Genomic DNA, 15,946 nt, shown 5'->3' with positions numbered 1-15,946 from the left:
CCACAGTCTTGTGATAATTCCCAACCACTGACCAGTCCTTCTGGCCCATTTTCCCTGGCCTTGGATATTAGTTTTATAGTATTTTTTTATTTTTTTAATTTTTTAAAACTTTTTATTAAATCACCATGTGGAAAGTTACAAAGTTCTCAGGTTTATGTCTCAGTTATACAATATTCAAACACCCATCCCTTCACCAGTGCCCATATTCCACCACCAAAAACCCCAGTATACCCCCCGCCCCCACCCTCTACCCCCTACTGTATAACTAATGAATTTCACTTCATTTTCTCTTTACCTTGATTACATTCCACAAAACTCACTATAGTTGTTGGAGTTTCCACCCAAGAGAGACAGACCTACTACCAAGGAAGCATTTGATAATTAGTTTTCCATTGCTGGAAATGAAGAGATATGTAGCCCCACTGCTACAAGTACATAACTCTCTCTTTTTTTTTTCCTTTTTCCTTGTCCCTTTTTTTTTCCCCCCTCATCCCACTTCCCGCACCTCATAGTATGGTGTACACCACATCACGTCGGCAGCGTGGGGCTTTTGCTTAGTTCACAGTCCAGAGAGGTAGCTGCTACATTAATAACCTTCAATATTTCAACAAAAACTTACTGTTATTATTTGGAGTTTTCCCCCCCCCCAAGTCAGACCTGTTCAAAAGGAACCGTTTCACATTGCTGACAATTATAAATGTTAAGTCGCGTGGACGAGGCAGCGTCTGCATGGTTTTGGATTTCTGTATAAAGTCCAGGGAAAATTCTGCCAGAAATTGCATAGCCCAGCTCACAGTCCCAGTGCATTGCTGTAAGAAGTCTCTGGAATCAAAAGTGTTTAGGCGCAGAGGGTCTGCTTCACACTCAGCGGCTCCGGATTTATCTGGGCCGAGGGCGTGCCGGTTACGCCCCCTTCCCATGAGTTCCTGGGAGCCCCAAAAGTAAAAACCGAATACCTCTGGGTTTGGAGTCTCAGAAGATGGCGCCTGCGACGTGGGTGCCGCCAACCCGCTGTTTTCCGTGCAGGAAGACAGGGTGGGGAGGAAAAAAATCCACCCCCTGGCAGCACAGAGTTGTAGCCCAGTTCGCAGTCCCAGTGCATTGCTATTAGATGCTGCGCTGGATGCCCGAATCAGATTTATAGTATTTTTAAAAAAATATATCCGACAAATGCATGCAGATAAATAGAGTTCAAGGAACCTCAGGCATTTAAGGAAATATTTGTCACTATTTTGCCTAATCATGTCTCTGTCCGCAAACACTGCTGCCTTCTCTCCGCTGCTCATGGATTCTGAATCCTACTTGTCGCATCCCTTGCAGGACCTTCAGCGAGACATCGAGAAGCACAGCACAGGCGTGGCCTCTGTGCTCAACCTATGTGAAGTGCTCCTGCATGACTGTGACGCTTGTGCCACGGACGCTGAGTGTGACTCGATCCAGCAGGCGACTCGGAACCTGGACCGCCGGTGGAGGAACATCTGTGCCATGTCTATGGAGCGAAGGCTCAAGTAAGCTGTGCCATTCAGATGCTCGTCACACACAGGAAAGAGGAAGGACCCATCCCTGAGCCTGCCCAGTGTTCGCTCTTTCTTTCTAATCCGTGTCTCGGGTGCCCAGACTTGTCATTGTCTGCATGTACTTGGCAAGAGAAGTAGGTCTCGAGGTAACCGAGAACTAAGTCATGCTTGACTTGGTTTAAATCACAGTCAGAAAGATCAAAAATGTGCCATTGCCAAGCAAACATCATGACAGTCATATTTTGTTGTTTTGGTTTGGGGGCTACTTCCAGCTGTGCGCAGGGTTTACTCCTGGCCTGACTCAGGGGTCAGTCCTGGTGAATTTGACCATATGTGGTACCCAGGATTGAATCCCAGTCAGCCACAAGCAAGGAGTGTCCTACCCCACTGTACTATCACTCAAGCCCGGTAACACTTATTTACTTAAAACGAAATAATCTGGGGCTGGAGCAATAATATAGTGGGTAGGGCATGTGCCTTGCACCCAGCTGACCTGGGTTCAATCCCTTGCACTCCATATGGCACTCCATAAGGAGTAAATTAAGAGAGAGAGAGAGAGAGAGAGAGAGAGAGAGAGAGAGAGAGAGAGAGAGAGAGAGAGGATATCTAACCAAACATTACCTAGCCCTTGACAGGCAATGAAGTAACAACTTGTGTTAGAAGACTATTGCCATGATTTAAGGCACAGCCAGAAGGAAGTTTGTTGCTGTCCAGAAGGATCTTTAGAAAAGCAATATTTGGTTTTATGACACAGATGGGCCTGGGTACGTGTGACTTGGATGTTCGACTTAAATGGATTTTCATGCTCAGTTTTATTTTAGCAGTGCGTCCTGCTGATGTGGTATTGCATTTTGAAATCCCCTTGTCTGCCTCCAGAGCAATCATATTATGTACTTATAGTTCTCAGTTTGGTTAATTCCAAGTCCAGGGCTGCAGGACACACGTTTTCAAAAGGCAGAGAGGAGGAAGGAGAGAGGCAGCTGTTTCCTTTTAACTCCAACAGTTGTCCCCTTTTTGCTCTGGTCCAGTTTGTCTGGAGGCTAGTCGAGGCGGGGGGGGGGAAGCAGTTGGTGCTGAGAGGGCTCCTAACCCCCTGGCAGGCGTCCAGTGGGCTCCAGCGCGGGGACTACCCTCCCCCCCTCAGTCTGAGTCACTTCTTTCATTTTCTGCCTCAGAATCGAAGAGACCTGGCGATTGTGGCAGAAGTTTCTGGATGATTACTCTCGTTTTGAAGATTGGCTGAAGATTTCCGAAAGGACAGCTGCCTTCCCCAGCACTTCCGGGGTGCTGTATACAGTGGCTAAGGAAGAACTAAAGAAATTTGAGGTGATTTATGTTGTCCTTGTTTTGCTGTTAGTGGGTGACTCTTCATGTCCCGGGAGAGAAGCTGATGCCTTGTGTCCCCGTTTTTAATTCAGATAGCTGAATGGTCACCTTGTAGATGGAAAAGGCAGAGAGGATGCTTTCCTTTTAATTTAAGGTTATCAGTAATGATGCACAAAATAATGAAGAAGACACGTTCTAGTAGGGAACAAGAATCCCAATTCCTCCCCAAAGATCGTGGCATCGTGTTTCATTCATAAGCATCTGCAATCAACTATTCATCTTCTCAAGGGTCAAAATTTATCTGTTTCCAAATTAATTTTCTTTCCTTTTTCTTGGTACCAAAGTGGCACATAGATACATAACCTGTAAGCCGTTGATAAAGTTAGACTTGTGTCCAGCATGGAATACAACATTTTAGTTACAATCTATTACTAATCGCAGGTGCAGGGCAGTGCCACAATGAGTCACTGAAACTTTTTAATCTTGCAGAGACAAATGTAGCAGCAGAATGATCATATTCATAAAGGATCACTCAGTCACTCATTTCATTTCTTGGTTGCCTGTCCATGGCTCTGCTATGTTACAGCGAGGGCAGGGAACCCCAGTTTCTCGACTGCCTCTGCTTTTCACAGGGAATCTGAGATAATGTTCACTGAAGTTTCTTTTCCCTTCACTCCCCCTGGCAGATGAACACACTGCACAAAAACTGTTCTATACATGTGTCTGATGGATCTGACAAGAGTCATTCTCACTTGCTACTTTTGTTCCATGATCCTTAAAATTATTTCCAAATAAGACAGATCAACCAAATTTTGCTGGGTTCATTTTTACCCCACCTCATTGCTCCAGACCTTTACTGAGACCCCATTATAAGAAAGATGTGGTCTGGGTTATGTTTGTTCTTCTAAACTAGAGAAGCAACTCTATGAATTTTTAAAACTGTTCAAAGACTATGTGAAATGCATGGCTCAAATCCATAAAAATGGATTTGCATGTAACTCTGCCTCTAAGTTTAGTTATTTTTTCTATCTTAAGAGGTTTTCTCGTAGAAAGCTTATAGTAAAAGGACAAACTAAGCCATGTTGTAGATTTCAGGCTCCCCAGATACGGACCAGTGTGACTAAGAATGTTTCAGCACTGCAACACTCAGCTTCCTAAAGGTTAAATAAGTCCTTCTATAATTGGCTTAGATTACAAGAGGATTGTGCAAGGATTCATTCTGATGCTATTTTAGACTCTTGGACTTCATAGCAAAAGTTAGCCCTAAAATTAACCCTATAACTAGCTTCTATAATGAATTCTTTTACCATTTATTATTTCTCTCTTAGTTTTTTTTTTTAAGTAAAGCAGTCCCATTTCAAGAAATTCACATAGAGAAATGTGAGGGGAGGGAGGGAGAGAGAGAAAGACCGAGAGACAGAGAGAGACACAGAGAGAGATGTGTATGTAAGAAAGAATATGGGCTTTTCCACAGGGAAAAATGCTGAGAGTACACAGCTCAGGTTGAGATGGGGCCAGTCTGTAGGGTGGGAAGGGCAACTCATTGTCTTAAAAGATAGAAACACATAACAAAAACAGAACCAGTTTGATCTAGTCTTGGGCCACCCTTGGTGACACCCCAATATATGTTCTGACTTCTGGTCATCTCCGAAGCATGACCCTTCTTACCTCTTCCTTGTCCAGGGAAGTCAGCAAACCTTATGGACTAGGAGGTGAGATTTACTCGGCTGAAGGTTCATAGACACCTCTCAGAATGTTGCAGGCAGCCAGAAAAGAGGCCGCATGTAAACAGAGGGGTGAGCCACGGGCTCATAAGCTCTGTAAGCATGTGTGTGTCAGATGTAGCCATAGGAGGCTGAATCTGTGGGTAGTGAACGGAGTCCAGAGGTCAGAGAATATTCCAGTGCAGATAGAAGCATCCATCATGCATTTCACTTGGTTTTACTGCACATTCATGCTCTGCGGTACGGCAGAGAGAAGAGCAAAGGATAGTTTGCCTTCCTGAGTCTACGCCACACCTAAGCGAGCCTCCAGGTCCAATACCCCCTGCTGTGCAAGCAGCTGTCAGGTCTCAGGGTTTATAATAATGAAATTGTCGGTTCATGGGAGCAGCAACAAAGGAACAGAACCTGCTCCAAAGGTGTGAATTTGACGATATGGTATTAAACTGTTTTAAAGTTAGTTTGTATTCTTTTGGGGAAAGGTGATTTTGACTCCTTTCTTTTTCACTTTTACTTTATATAAATAAATATATATATATATATTACATATGTATAATAGGGCTAGAGCGATAGCACAGCAGGTAGGGCATTTGCCTTGCATGCAGCTGACCCAGGTTTGATTCCTCTGCCCCTCTTGGAGAGCCCGGCAAACTACCGAGAGTATCTTGCCCTCACGGCAGAGCCTGGCAAGCTCCCCGTGGCGTATTCGATATGCAAAAAACAGTTACAACAAGTGTCACAATGGAGACATTACTGGTGCCCGCTCAAGCAAATCAATGAGTAACGGGATAACAGTGACAGTGACATATATATAATGTAATATACATTTGCTCAAGCAAATCAAAGATCAATGGGATGACAAGTGACATATGTATTATACACACACACACACACACACACACACATATATATGTATATATATATTATAGGGGCCCTCATTATGTTGCTCAGGGAACAGGGCTACTCTTAGCAATACTTGGTCCAGAGATGTGGGCCTGAGAGCCTGGAACATGGGCCTGGCGATTGGGGGGCAACCAGGACCCCCCTGGTGGTGCTCCTGGCTCAGCAGAGCTATACCTAGCAATGCTGGCATCACAGTGTCCAGTTCCAGGGATGGAGCCTGAGCCAGGTGCATGCTGAGCAAGTGCGCCACCTTTTGGGACTATCTCCATGTTCCTTCCTATTTTTCTTAAGAAACAGAAGAATTGAGACCGTTTCTGGATTTTAAGGAAATGGTGTAGTTTCACAAATGAGCAGTTCCATTGCAGACCTTTTGTCTTAGGACTGACATAGGAAATATGAACATTTCAAACTCATATTCCAGTTCTATGTACTTTTTTGTGTATGCATTATAATGTATATGTATATACATATTAAAGAGTTTGTTTTACCATTCTGAAAGCTCATTATATATGGGTTAGATATATATATGTGTCCATCGCTGTGTCTCTGTCATCCCGTTGCTCATCGATTTGCTCGAGCGGGCACCAGTAACATCTCCATTGTGACACTTGTTGTTACTGTTCTCGGCTTATCAAATATGCCATGGGTAGCTTGCCAGTCTCTGCCGTGCGGGCAGGATACTCTCGGTAGCTTGCTGGGCTCTCCGGAGGGACAAAGGATTCTAACCCGGGTCAGCTGCATGCAAGTCAAACAACCTACCCGCTGTGCTATCGCTCCAGCCCATTTGTGTCCATATGCATCTATACATATATGCACCTTTATTTCTCTTACTCTTTTGGGGAGGAGGTTGGGTCCCACCTGGCTTTGCTCAGGGATTACTCCTGGCTTTGAGCTCAGGAATCACTCCCGGCACTGCTTGGGGACACTGTAGGTGCTGGGGATTAAACCCAGGCCAAGCACTTGGACCCTACCCACTGTACTACCTCTCCGGCCCCTATGCACATTTATTTCTATGGATTCTTGGCTGTCATGATTTTCTTGTCCCCAGTCGAACTAGTCATAGTGCCATGCACCAGCCAGAGGAGGTGCCCTCAGTAGCAATGGCCTGAGGGTTTCTGGTTCTGTCTGGCCCACGAGGTCGCCCCCCTCCCTCCTCACCCCTGCCATGGAGGTGCACCCAGGCTCCCTGGCTGAGAGCCCTTTTCTCATCACCCTCCTCCCACTCCAACTCTCTGTGTCTCAGGCCTTCCAGCGCCAGGTCCACGAGAGCCTGACCCAGTTAGAACTCATCAACAAGCAGTACCGCCGGCTGGCCCGGGAGAACCGCACCGACTCTGCCTGCAGCCTGAAGCAGATGGTGCACGAAGGCAACCAGCGATGGGACAACCTGCAGAAACGGGTCACCTCCATCCTGCGCAGACTCAAGGTTTCCATTGGCTGCCACCATAGCATTGAGGGCCAGGGCGCGGGGCTGGGCCCCGGGAACCAACATTAAGACATTGAGGGATTTGGTGGGATGGGGACAGCCAGAGAACCAGCAGGGGTTTTCCTGGCAGGGAGAGAAAGTGATTTTGTGGTGGAGTAAATATTGGGGTTGACCATGGCATCTCAGTATTTGGATGTGGGCGTTTACAGTTGAATTTTGTTCACTTTACACATCTAGCACTTCATTGGCCAGCGCGAGGAGTTCGAGACGGCCCGGGATAGCATCCTGGTGTGGCTGACAGAGATGGATCTGCAGCTCACCAACATTGAGCATTTCTCTGAGTGTGATGTTCAAGCTAAAATCAAGCAGCTCAAGGTAAGAGATGCGCGTGGTTGCTTTCACAGAATTGCTGCCAAGAAAATCTGAGAGGGAGGGATTTATAGTTCTTTTCAATAGAGAGATTTGCTTTAAAACATTTTTAAACTTATTTTTTAGTCACTGAAGACAGGGTTATTAAATTCGGGAGATGCTTAGAAGTTCATTTGGTACCAGGATTGAGAATAGCCTGCTGTGTGCCATGTGTATACCTCATACCACTGAGCACTCTCCACCCCAAGAACTTTGATTTTTTTTTTTAATTGAATCACCATGTGGAAAGTTACAAAGCTTTCGGGCTTAAGTCTCAGTTACACAATGCTCAAACACCCATCCCTTCACCAGTGCACATATTCCACCACCAAGAACAACAGTAAACCTCCCCCTGACCACCTCCCCCACCCTAGTCCCCCACCTGTGTAGCTGATAAATTTGACTTTACTTTCTCTTTACTTTGATTGCATTTAATATTTCAACAAAAAACTCACTATTATTGTTTGGAGTTTCCCGCCCCCCCAAAGTCAAACTAGTCCTTAGATTGAGGGTGTCTAGAGTTACAGTCTGCATGTGGTGACCATTCGTGCTTCCCATGGCTCCCTGGGTACTACTGGAAGGGATGCCTGGGCATCACCAGGTATCACCAAATAAGCAAAATAGCAAAGAAAAAAATAGTGCTGCTTGATGAGAAAGTATCAGGAAATCCAAAGGATATTCAAGATGCCAAAAAGAACACTGCTCAGGATTTTAACCATTAGCATATAACCATTAACGTATAAACTTTATTCTTAATGCTAATGGTTACTTGCAAGGTATTAGAGGTCTTCTCTTTTGTTGGTTGTTATCGTTTTGTTTAGCACTTTCAGAGAGTTACTCCATATTACAGAACAAAAAAACTTTCTTATGTTGGAGGTTTATTCTACACAGTCTATATTTTCAGATACCAAGGTAACAAAATTTGACTGTTGAACGCATTTTATAAGGTTCCCTAGATAATTCAAACACAGCAACTAGTTGAACATTTAATTAAGCAGGATATTCTCATATTTCCCTTCCTGCCTGAGGATACAGCAGCCCACACCCACACCCGACACCCCCCCAGCATAGAAACGGCCCAGCTGCACAAATGAACCTCATCAAGCTGCTAAGTCACCAAACCGTTTCAGCTCCTGGAGCAACTCCTCCAAATTGCATCATGCCTGCAGCCTCGTAGGACCACAGCAGATCTGATGGGAAAGTTGCGTAGAAGCCCACAAAGCTCAGTGCACAAAAACAATAACCCGGAATGCTCAGCCAGCACCAGCCAGCCCAGAAAAACCTCAGATAATAACTTTAGTCACACCATTGCAAGATAAAATAACAGTTATTACAGATTGACTTTTCTTGATCTATTTTTTTTATAATTCCATTTGCACTTGTGTTTTAATAAGCAATACAAAGTAAATTTGTCCCTGCTAAAGGGACAGACTTGGGGGTAGGGGGAAGCCTGGGACATTGGCAGAAGGAAGTGGTGGTGGGATCTGGGGTTGGAACATTGAATGCCTGAAACAACTGTATTATGAACAACTTCGTAAATCACAGTGCTATTTTTTTTAAATAATTAGGCAGGTTATGCAGTCAATGTAAGGAGTCCCTAAAGCAAAAAGGGTTAAACAACTTGAATAATTTACAAAGTTGAAACTTGCCCAAGATAGGTATTTTAAAGAACCAAGGCTAACAAGACAGTATAGTGGGTAAGGGGGTTCCCATGCACCCACCTGACCTGGTTTTGATTCCTGGTGCTTTATAATGTCCCCCAAGCTTGCCAGGAGTAATCCCTTCGCACCACCAGGTATGGTGCAGAAAAAGCAAGCAAGCAAAGAAACATAAAATGAATAGTTATGATTTCCGTAACCAGTGGTTGTTACAGTAAGGTGAGAAAGTTATCCTTAGAGTGTCTCAGATTGAACAAAATTCATAAATTAATAAATCCTCAACTTCTTCCCACATCTCCCTCCTTACCCACCTCACCCCATGCCCCCAAGTTATTTCACAGGCCAATATTATACAGGACCTTTGACAAGACATTTCTACCAAGTGGCCAGTGAATCTTTTCTTTTTTGTACTCAGACAAAGTCATAAAACTTACTGCCACCCTCCCTTCTTCCCTGGCAGTCTCTTCCATTTTTGGACAGTTTCCTGTGTTTCAACTATCATTGGAAAATAGACCATTCAACTATTTCCACTGGCATGAATCAGAATGTATCCCTTGAAATTTGTCCCTAGTAGTAGACCTCTTTCCACCCTATAGAAGGACTCTAAATCATCCTCTGGAATTCTTAATTCTTTCAGAGCACATTAACCTTTCCTGCCTAAATTCTGGAACAATAAAATATTCATCTGAAAAGAATTCATGATATTATCATTTGGGTGGTTTCTCTTAGTCATTCTCTTTTTAAAAAAAAAAATCTGTTAAAGCATCGTGATTTACACAGTTATTCAGAACTGAGTTTTAGACAAACAGTATTCTAGCACCAATCCCACCAGCAGTGTCGACTTCCCTCTACCAATATTCCCACATTCCCTCCCCTACTTGCTCTGTCCTCTCTTAGTCATTCTTGGTGAATCAAGGGTGTATCGAGATTTATATCTATAGTATGAAACTAATATCCAAGCAAGGCCGGGAGTAAACAGGGGCCAGGAGGACAGGTAAATGGTGGGAAGCTTGCCACCAGAGTGAGTGAGGGGTAAAGGGCACCGAGAAAAGGAAATACCTGGTACCCTTTCACTATCTGTATTGCAAACCATAATGCCCTAAGGGAAAGAGAGAGTGAAGCAAAGAGAGCGAGAGAGAGAAATAGAGACAGAAACAGAGACAGAGAAGAAAAGTGCCTGCCGTAGTGGCAGACAGTGGCATGGCAAGCGCTGGGCAGGGAAGGGCAACTGGAACCATTTGGTGGCAGGAAAAGTACACTAGTGAGGAAACACACGTTGGAACATTGTATGACTGAAATCCAATCATGAACAACTTCGGAAATGTGTATATCACTGTGATTCAATTAAAAAAACGCATTAAGGTTATATCAAGAACTATAAGATGAAATATAGAATATCAGCCGACAAATGTCCGGTGTGTTGAGCAGCACTGCAGTGGGTCTATAGTCTGGCATCCGGGACGACCAGCAGTACCACTGTTCTGGTCGGCTTCATTGCTTGTTCTGTGATTCTCTACCCACCCCGTATGTGGCGGTAAATTTTCTTAACCAAAGACACCTTTCTGGTCATATATTTCTAACAGTTCCCTTTCCAGCTCCTATTCTGATTTTTTTTTGGTTTAGTTTGGTTTTCTGTTGTTCTTTGGCAGGGTATTTGTTTTTTTTTTTTTTGGGGGGGGGGTGGGAGGGCCACGCCTGACAGTGCTCAGAGATTACTCGGTACTCAGGAATTGCTCCTAGTTGGTTCCGGGGACCATATGGGATGCCTGGTATCAAACCGATGAGTCACATGCAAGGCCGGCTGCCTACTTGCTGTCCCATTGCTCTCCAATGATATTTGGGGGCGTTTTATCTTCAAAAGTAAATAACGGCCCCGAGTCTAGTGGGTAGAAAAATCCCGTGTCCCCGGTTGGTGTTGTTCTGAAGTATCAAACTCCGAGGTGACGGTGGACGTGTGCCCTGCAGGCCTTCCAGCAGGAAATCTCCTTGAATCACAACAAGATCGAGCAGATCCTCGCGCAGGGGGAGCAGCTGATGGAGAAGAGTGAGCCCCTGGACGCGGCCGTCATCGAGGAGGAGCTGGACGAGCTGCGGCGCTACTGCCAGGAGGTGTTCGGGCGCGTGGAGCGCTACCACAAGAAGCTGATCCGCCTACCTGTATGCAGCCTTTCCTTGTCCCTTGGCATTCAGCGGGGGAGAATGAACGCAGGGGTGTGGGGGAGGTAGTCTGGTGCGTTTCCTGTCCCACTGCAGGTGCTTGTCACCCTGAGCAGGATACGTCACCCCTGCTGTCTGTTTCCTCAACTGTAAAGTGGTTTGGGTGATTTTTTTTTTTTTGGAGGGGGGCAGATTTTGAGGCTGTCCCAGTGGTGCTCAGGTCTGACTTCTGGCTCTGTGCTCAGGGTTCCCTCCTGGCTGTAGTTCAGGGACTTTCTGAGGTGCCAGGGAATCAAACTCAGGTCAGCTGCCTGCAAGGCAAGCACCCTACCCGCTGTCCTCTCTCTCCTGCCCTGTAAAATGGGTTTAACTTCATATGCCTCATTGAAAGGATTGCTTTGGGCACCAGATACACTGAACTCCACGTGAAGAGCTTAGGCGTGCCTTTGACCTATGGCTTTATGGGAGAGGAATAACCTTGTAGGGGGAGGAAGAGGGTGAGCATGAGCCATATATGAGCAGCTGCTCAGATGGCAAAATTGTTTTACTGATTTTTTTCCCTCCTCTCTTCCTAATTTCCTAATCTCTTCCATCTTCTTCATTTCCTAACATATCCTCAGGATGTTATTTGAGGATTTGGGGAATCTTCTCTGATAAAATAGATCTTTGTCTCCAAGATAGGAAAAATAAAGAGCAGCTCAGCGTGGGTTTTTTGGTTTTATGTTTTTTTTTTTTATAATTTTCTGTTGCTTCTGTTATGAGCTATTATGTACCTATTAAGTCAGAAGTACTCAACTAGATGGCTTTTTTTTTCCCTTGGTGTGTGTGGGGCACACCCAGCATGCCAAGGGCTTACTCCTTGCTTTGTGCTCAGGGATCACTCCTGGCAGGCCTTCTGGCCCCCATGAGGAGCTGGGAATAGAATCTGGGTCTGCTGCTTGCAAGTACAAGTGCCTTACACATGGCACTATCTCCAAAGACTAGGTAGTGTTTAGATATTTGAAGTACATTTTAATGGGACTTTTATTGCAGCAGCGATATAAAAGAGTTGTTGGCAAGTCCATTTGCAAATTGTTCTTCGAAGAAATCTGATTGTTTGTTGTTTTGGTTTGGTTTTTGTGCCCCACCCGGTGATGCTCTGGGCTTATTCCTGGCTCTGCACTCAGGAATTGCTCCTGGTGGGCTCAGGGGACCCGATCAGAGACCAGGGAGGGAACCTAGGAAAGCGCCCGCCCTGCTGCACTGTCACTGCAGCGCCTGCACCCCCCCTTTCCCCATTTTTTCTGTCCCTGACTTGCCGAGGGAACCTTTCAAACTGGGCGGAGGAGGAAGCCAGAGCAGCTGAGCGCTGAGGGGCGATGAGAGCGGAAACTGGGCGCGCTCAGGGTCGCTGTCCCGGGTGATCGCAGAGTTGGCTGATTGCGTTTTTAGCTCGCAGACGATGAGCATGACCTCTCGGACCGGGAGCTGGAGCTGGATGACTCCGCCGCCCTCTCCGGCCTGCACTGGCACCAGACCTCTGCCGATGGTGGCCCGTCCCCCCAGCCCTCCTCCAACCCCTCCCTCTCGCTCGCGCAGCCCCACCGCAGCGAGCCCTCGGGCCGAGACACCCCTGCCAGCGTGGACTCCATCCCCCTGGAGTGGGACCACGACTACGATCTCAGCCGGGACTTGGAGTCGGCCGTGTCCAGAGCACTGCCCTCGGAGGACGAGGAGGGGCCGGAAGACAAAGACTTCTTCCTGCGCGGAGCTGTGGGCCTGGCAGGTGAGAGAGCGCGAACACACCCCCCTGCTGCAAATCCCGGGGCTGCAGGTCCCAGGAAAGGACAGTGATGGGGCGGGGAGCAGGGGGTTGGTTTGGGGAGCCTGTGGGCAGCTGGTCAAATCAGCTGCCTCCTCTCCCAGGCGGGGCATCACACTAACGGTACGAGTGGACACGGAGGTGGTGGCAAAGGTCAGCATGGCAGTGACTTAGCATCCAGGTCTTGTGTTCTCCACCTATGACAAGCACGCAGGGGAGCAAGGGTGGGGGGGGGGGGGGAGGGTGCTCGGGCTGACCCAGAGAAACAGCAACAGCCAAGGGGGATGTCGGGCACCAGAAGGGCCACAGCCGGTGGCCTCAAAGTCCCCACCTTCCCTCTAGGGAGTGCATGTCAGCAGCTGCAGTGCCTGGAGAACCTGTGCTGGGCTCGAATGAGGGGAGCGCTCTGGGCGGGACAGAAGCCAGGTTCAGCTTCTCCAAATCCAAGGCACAGGGGAGCAGCCTTGGGCAGAGGAGAAGTGAGAGATGAGGAAGAAGCCACGGGTGGGTGATGGCCTGGGACGGGGAGGAGATATTCTAGTTTGGGCAGCCCAGGAACTCTGCAGAGCGAGTGAAAGGAGAGAACGTTGGTGTGCCGGTGAGGTTGGGGAGGGTTAAGGATGTGATGAGGCAGAGGAAGGTGGTGCCTTCGGTCGGGCGTGTTCTGAATCTCAGGGCCAAGCGAGTAGCAGCAGAGACACGTGGTTTGAGTTGGGGAAGCCGACTCGCCTCGCGTGGTACATGTGTTGGCTCATGTCTCTGAGGGATGGGTGGAGATCACCCAGAACGGGCGTCTCAAGGGAAAGAGGAAGATCAGAACCGAGGAGCACAGAAGGAGGGCAGAGAAAGAGCAGTGCGGTGGCAGGAAGGTGACTAGAAGGGAATGTGGGCTCAGCGGCCACGGGGTGGCACTGGCAAATGCACCGCCGCTCTCAAGGGCATCTCTGCCACCTCCCCCTCGTGCGTCTTTGGATTCCCAGGGCTCCTGTTGACAGAGAAGATGGTTTCTGTCATTTGAGTCTTGCTTCACAGAGCAGCTGAACAGGCATTTGTCAGGGAAGGCTGCAGGTCCGACACACAGTCACTGGCCACAAGAGTCATGGGCAGCCCTTCTGTGTGACTGATGGAACTGAGATGGGCTGTATCCAGCACACACGGTCACATGGATTCCACCACTGAGGATGTGTGTTCACTGTGGACATGCTGATCCCGGGTTATCATTTGAATGTGCTGACTTGGTGGTACACAGTATTCAAATGATTTTCTTCTATTTCTTAGCACTCTTGCGATGTGGCTGTTGGAACCTTTGAAATGACATATTTGACCCCCATTCTTTGTATATGGGCAGCACTGTTCTAGAATTGGACCATCTGTTGACATCCCACTTCTCCCATTTAGCGGTCATCGAGACTGGGCAGTTCCTTGGGGCCTCGGTTTTCTCATCAATAAGATGGGAGCAGGATTCAGCATTCCACAGAAGGCTTTTTTGAGGATCCATAGCTGGGTCCTACCACCCTTTCAGCCTGAGCACTGAGGAGTCACCCCTCTGCACACAGGCACTCTCTGGAATGATCCACCACCTCCTTTTCCCTCTGAAAGTCATTTTCCTGCCTCAGGAATTGAGGTTTCCAGAATTTAGCTGTCGACTTAGTCTGTGCTCTCTTTGCAGATGTAACGATTCCCGAAAACCCCGAGGCCTATGTAAAACTCACAGAAAAGGCCATCCAAAACTCCGCGGGTAGGCACCCAAGCCGCTCTCTCTCTCTCTCTCAGCTCATCCTGCTGAGCCTCTCGCAGCTCTCTGCGCACGCGTGGAAAGGCAGAACCTTCCTCCCTCACTGCGGCCCTAGAGAAAAGCAGAACAGAACAGCCACCCGTGGGTTGGTCAGTACCAAGAATAAGATTCCAAGAACCAAGTGCAAGGAGATAACTCCTCAGCTTGCCCTGTGCCATCGGTCTTGTGAGGCTGACAGTGGCCATGAGTGGTAGAAAATCAGAGATGAGAAACGTGATCTTGATTCATTTATGTATTTGGTTTTGGGCTCACACCCACTAGTGCTCAGGATTTACTTCTGACTCATTGTTCAGGGATCACTTACTCCTGGTGGGGCTCAGGAGACCGTATGGGATGCTAGGGTTAGAACCCGGGTCAGTGGTGCACAAGGCAAGCATCCTCCTTCTGTACTATTGTTCCTACTCAGGAACTGTGATTTTCAGTGTTGGAGCCTCTTATTGTGGCACCCCTGACTAGCATTCTCTCCGACGAGTCAGAAGTCAAGTCCCCAGTCTGCGAGCTGCCTGGGTCAGGTGACCCTGACCCCTCGGCTTCCTCTCCTTGATTCCAGGGGTCACACGGAAGACAAAGAGTGAGATCAGATGTTCCACTCTAAAACATGTGTCGTTTTCTCTTAGCACATCATACCACGTAAAACAATTCGGAATGAAGCGTGTAATCCACCAAGATCTACACACTTGGTTTTCCGTCTAAGGTTAGAACTATTCCCAAAACAAGAAAACATAAGGTCAGAAGGGAGGACACATTAGCTTTCAGCAAGCTTAACATGGCAGTTAAAAAAAAATAGAGTTCAATTATTTGATAATATGGTGGAGAGGACAGACACAAGCCTACATGGTCATGGGGCATTGAATGGGCAGCTGTTGAGTTTACCCTTGAACATTTGAAGAAAAGCGAAAGGACAAGGTGCAAAGTAGAATTGCAGTGTTGGTAACTATTCCAACGTGCCCAGTGGGGATTTCTTCTAGATTTAAAGCTTACTAATATTTGTTCTGCTTCCACTCTGCGCTAGCTGCCTTCTGATAAACAATTCATTCTTGTTCCAGGCCAAAGACTGTGACCCAAATACAAACGCACATACATATGCGCATGCGCCCACGCACACACCTGTATGCATGCATGCACACACACACACACGCACAGGCACCTCTAAGCATAGTGCCAGAAGGTGTTTCCTCTAGGGAAGGAGAGCTGGTATGGATTTTAAAGCTAAGAGCTTGCCTGGATGGAAATG

General features: G+C 47.2%; 1 protein-coding gene across 17 annotated transcripts in view; it reads left to right on the top strand.

Annotated features, from left to right (window-relative positions):
• The window catches only part of SYNE1 (spectrin repeat containing nuclear envelope protein 1), a 561,745-nt gene that overhangs the window by 521,069 nt on the left and 24,730 nt on the right, over positions 1-15,946 (top strand). For 13 of the 17 annotated variants that reach the window (XM_055134197.1, XM_055134196.1, XM_055134199.1 and 10 more), the window contains 7 exons: positions 1,321-1,508; positions 2,693-2,843; positions 6,711-6,893; positions 7,131-7,268; positions 10,925-11,116; positions 12,548-12,881; positions 14,587-14,655. In XM_055134197.1, coding sequence (XP_054990172.1) covers positions 1,321-1,508; positions 2,693-2,843; positions 6,711-6,893; positions 7,131-7,268; positions 10,925-11,116; positions 12,548-12,881; positions 14,587-14,655 — 1,255 coding nt within the window. The remainder of the gene's footprint in view (positions 1-1,320; positions 1,509-2,692; positions 2,844-6,710; positions 6,894-7,130; positions 7,269-10,924; positions 11,117-12,547; positions 12,882-14,586; positions 14,656-15,946) is intronic. The other 4 variants (XM_055134204.1, XM_055134202.1, XM_055134209.1 and 1 more) reach the window with 2 other exon arrangements.

Source organism: Sorex araneus, chromosome 4 (assembly GCF_027595985.1).
Source record: "Sorex araneus isolate mSorAra2 chromosome 4, mSorAra2.pri, whole genome shotgun sequence".
NCBI lineage: Eukaryota > Metazoa > Chordata > Mammalia > Eulipotyphla > Soricidae > Sorex > Sorex araneus.
The sequence above is the reverse complement of the archived record's forward strand: the minus strand, read 5'-3'. Positions and strand labels throughout refer to the sequence as shown.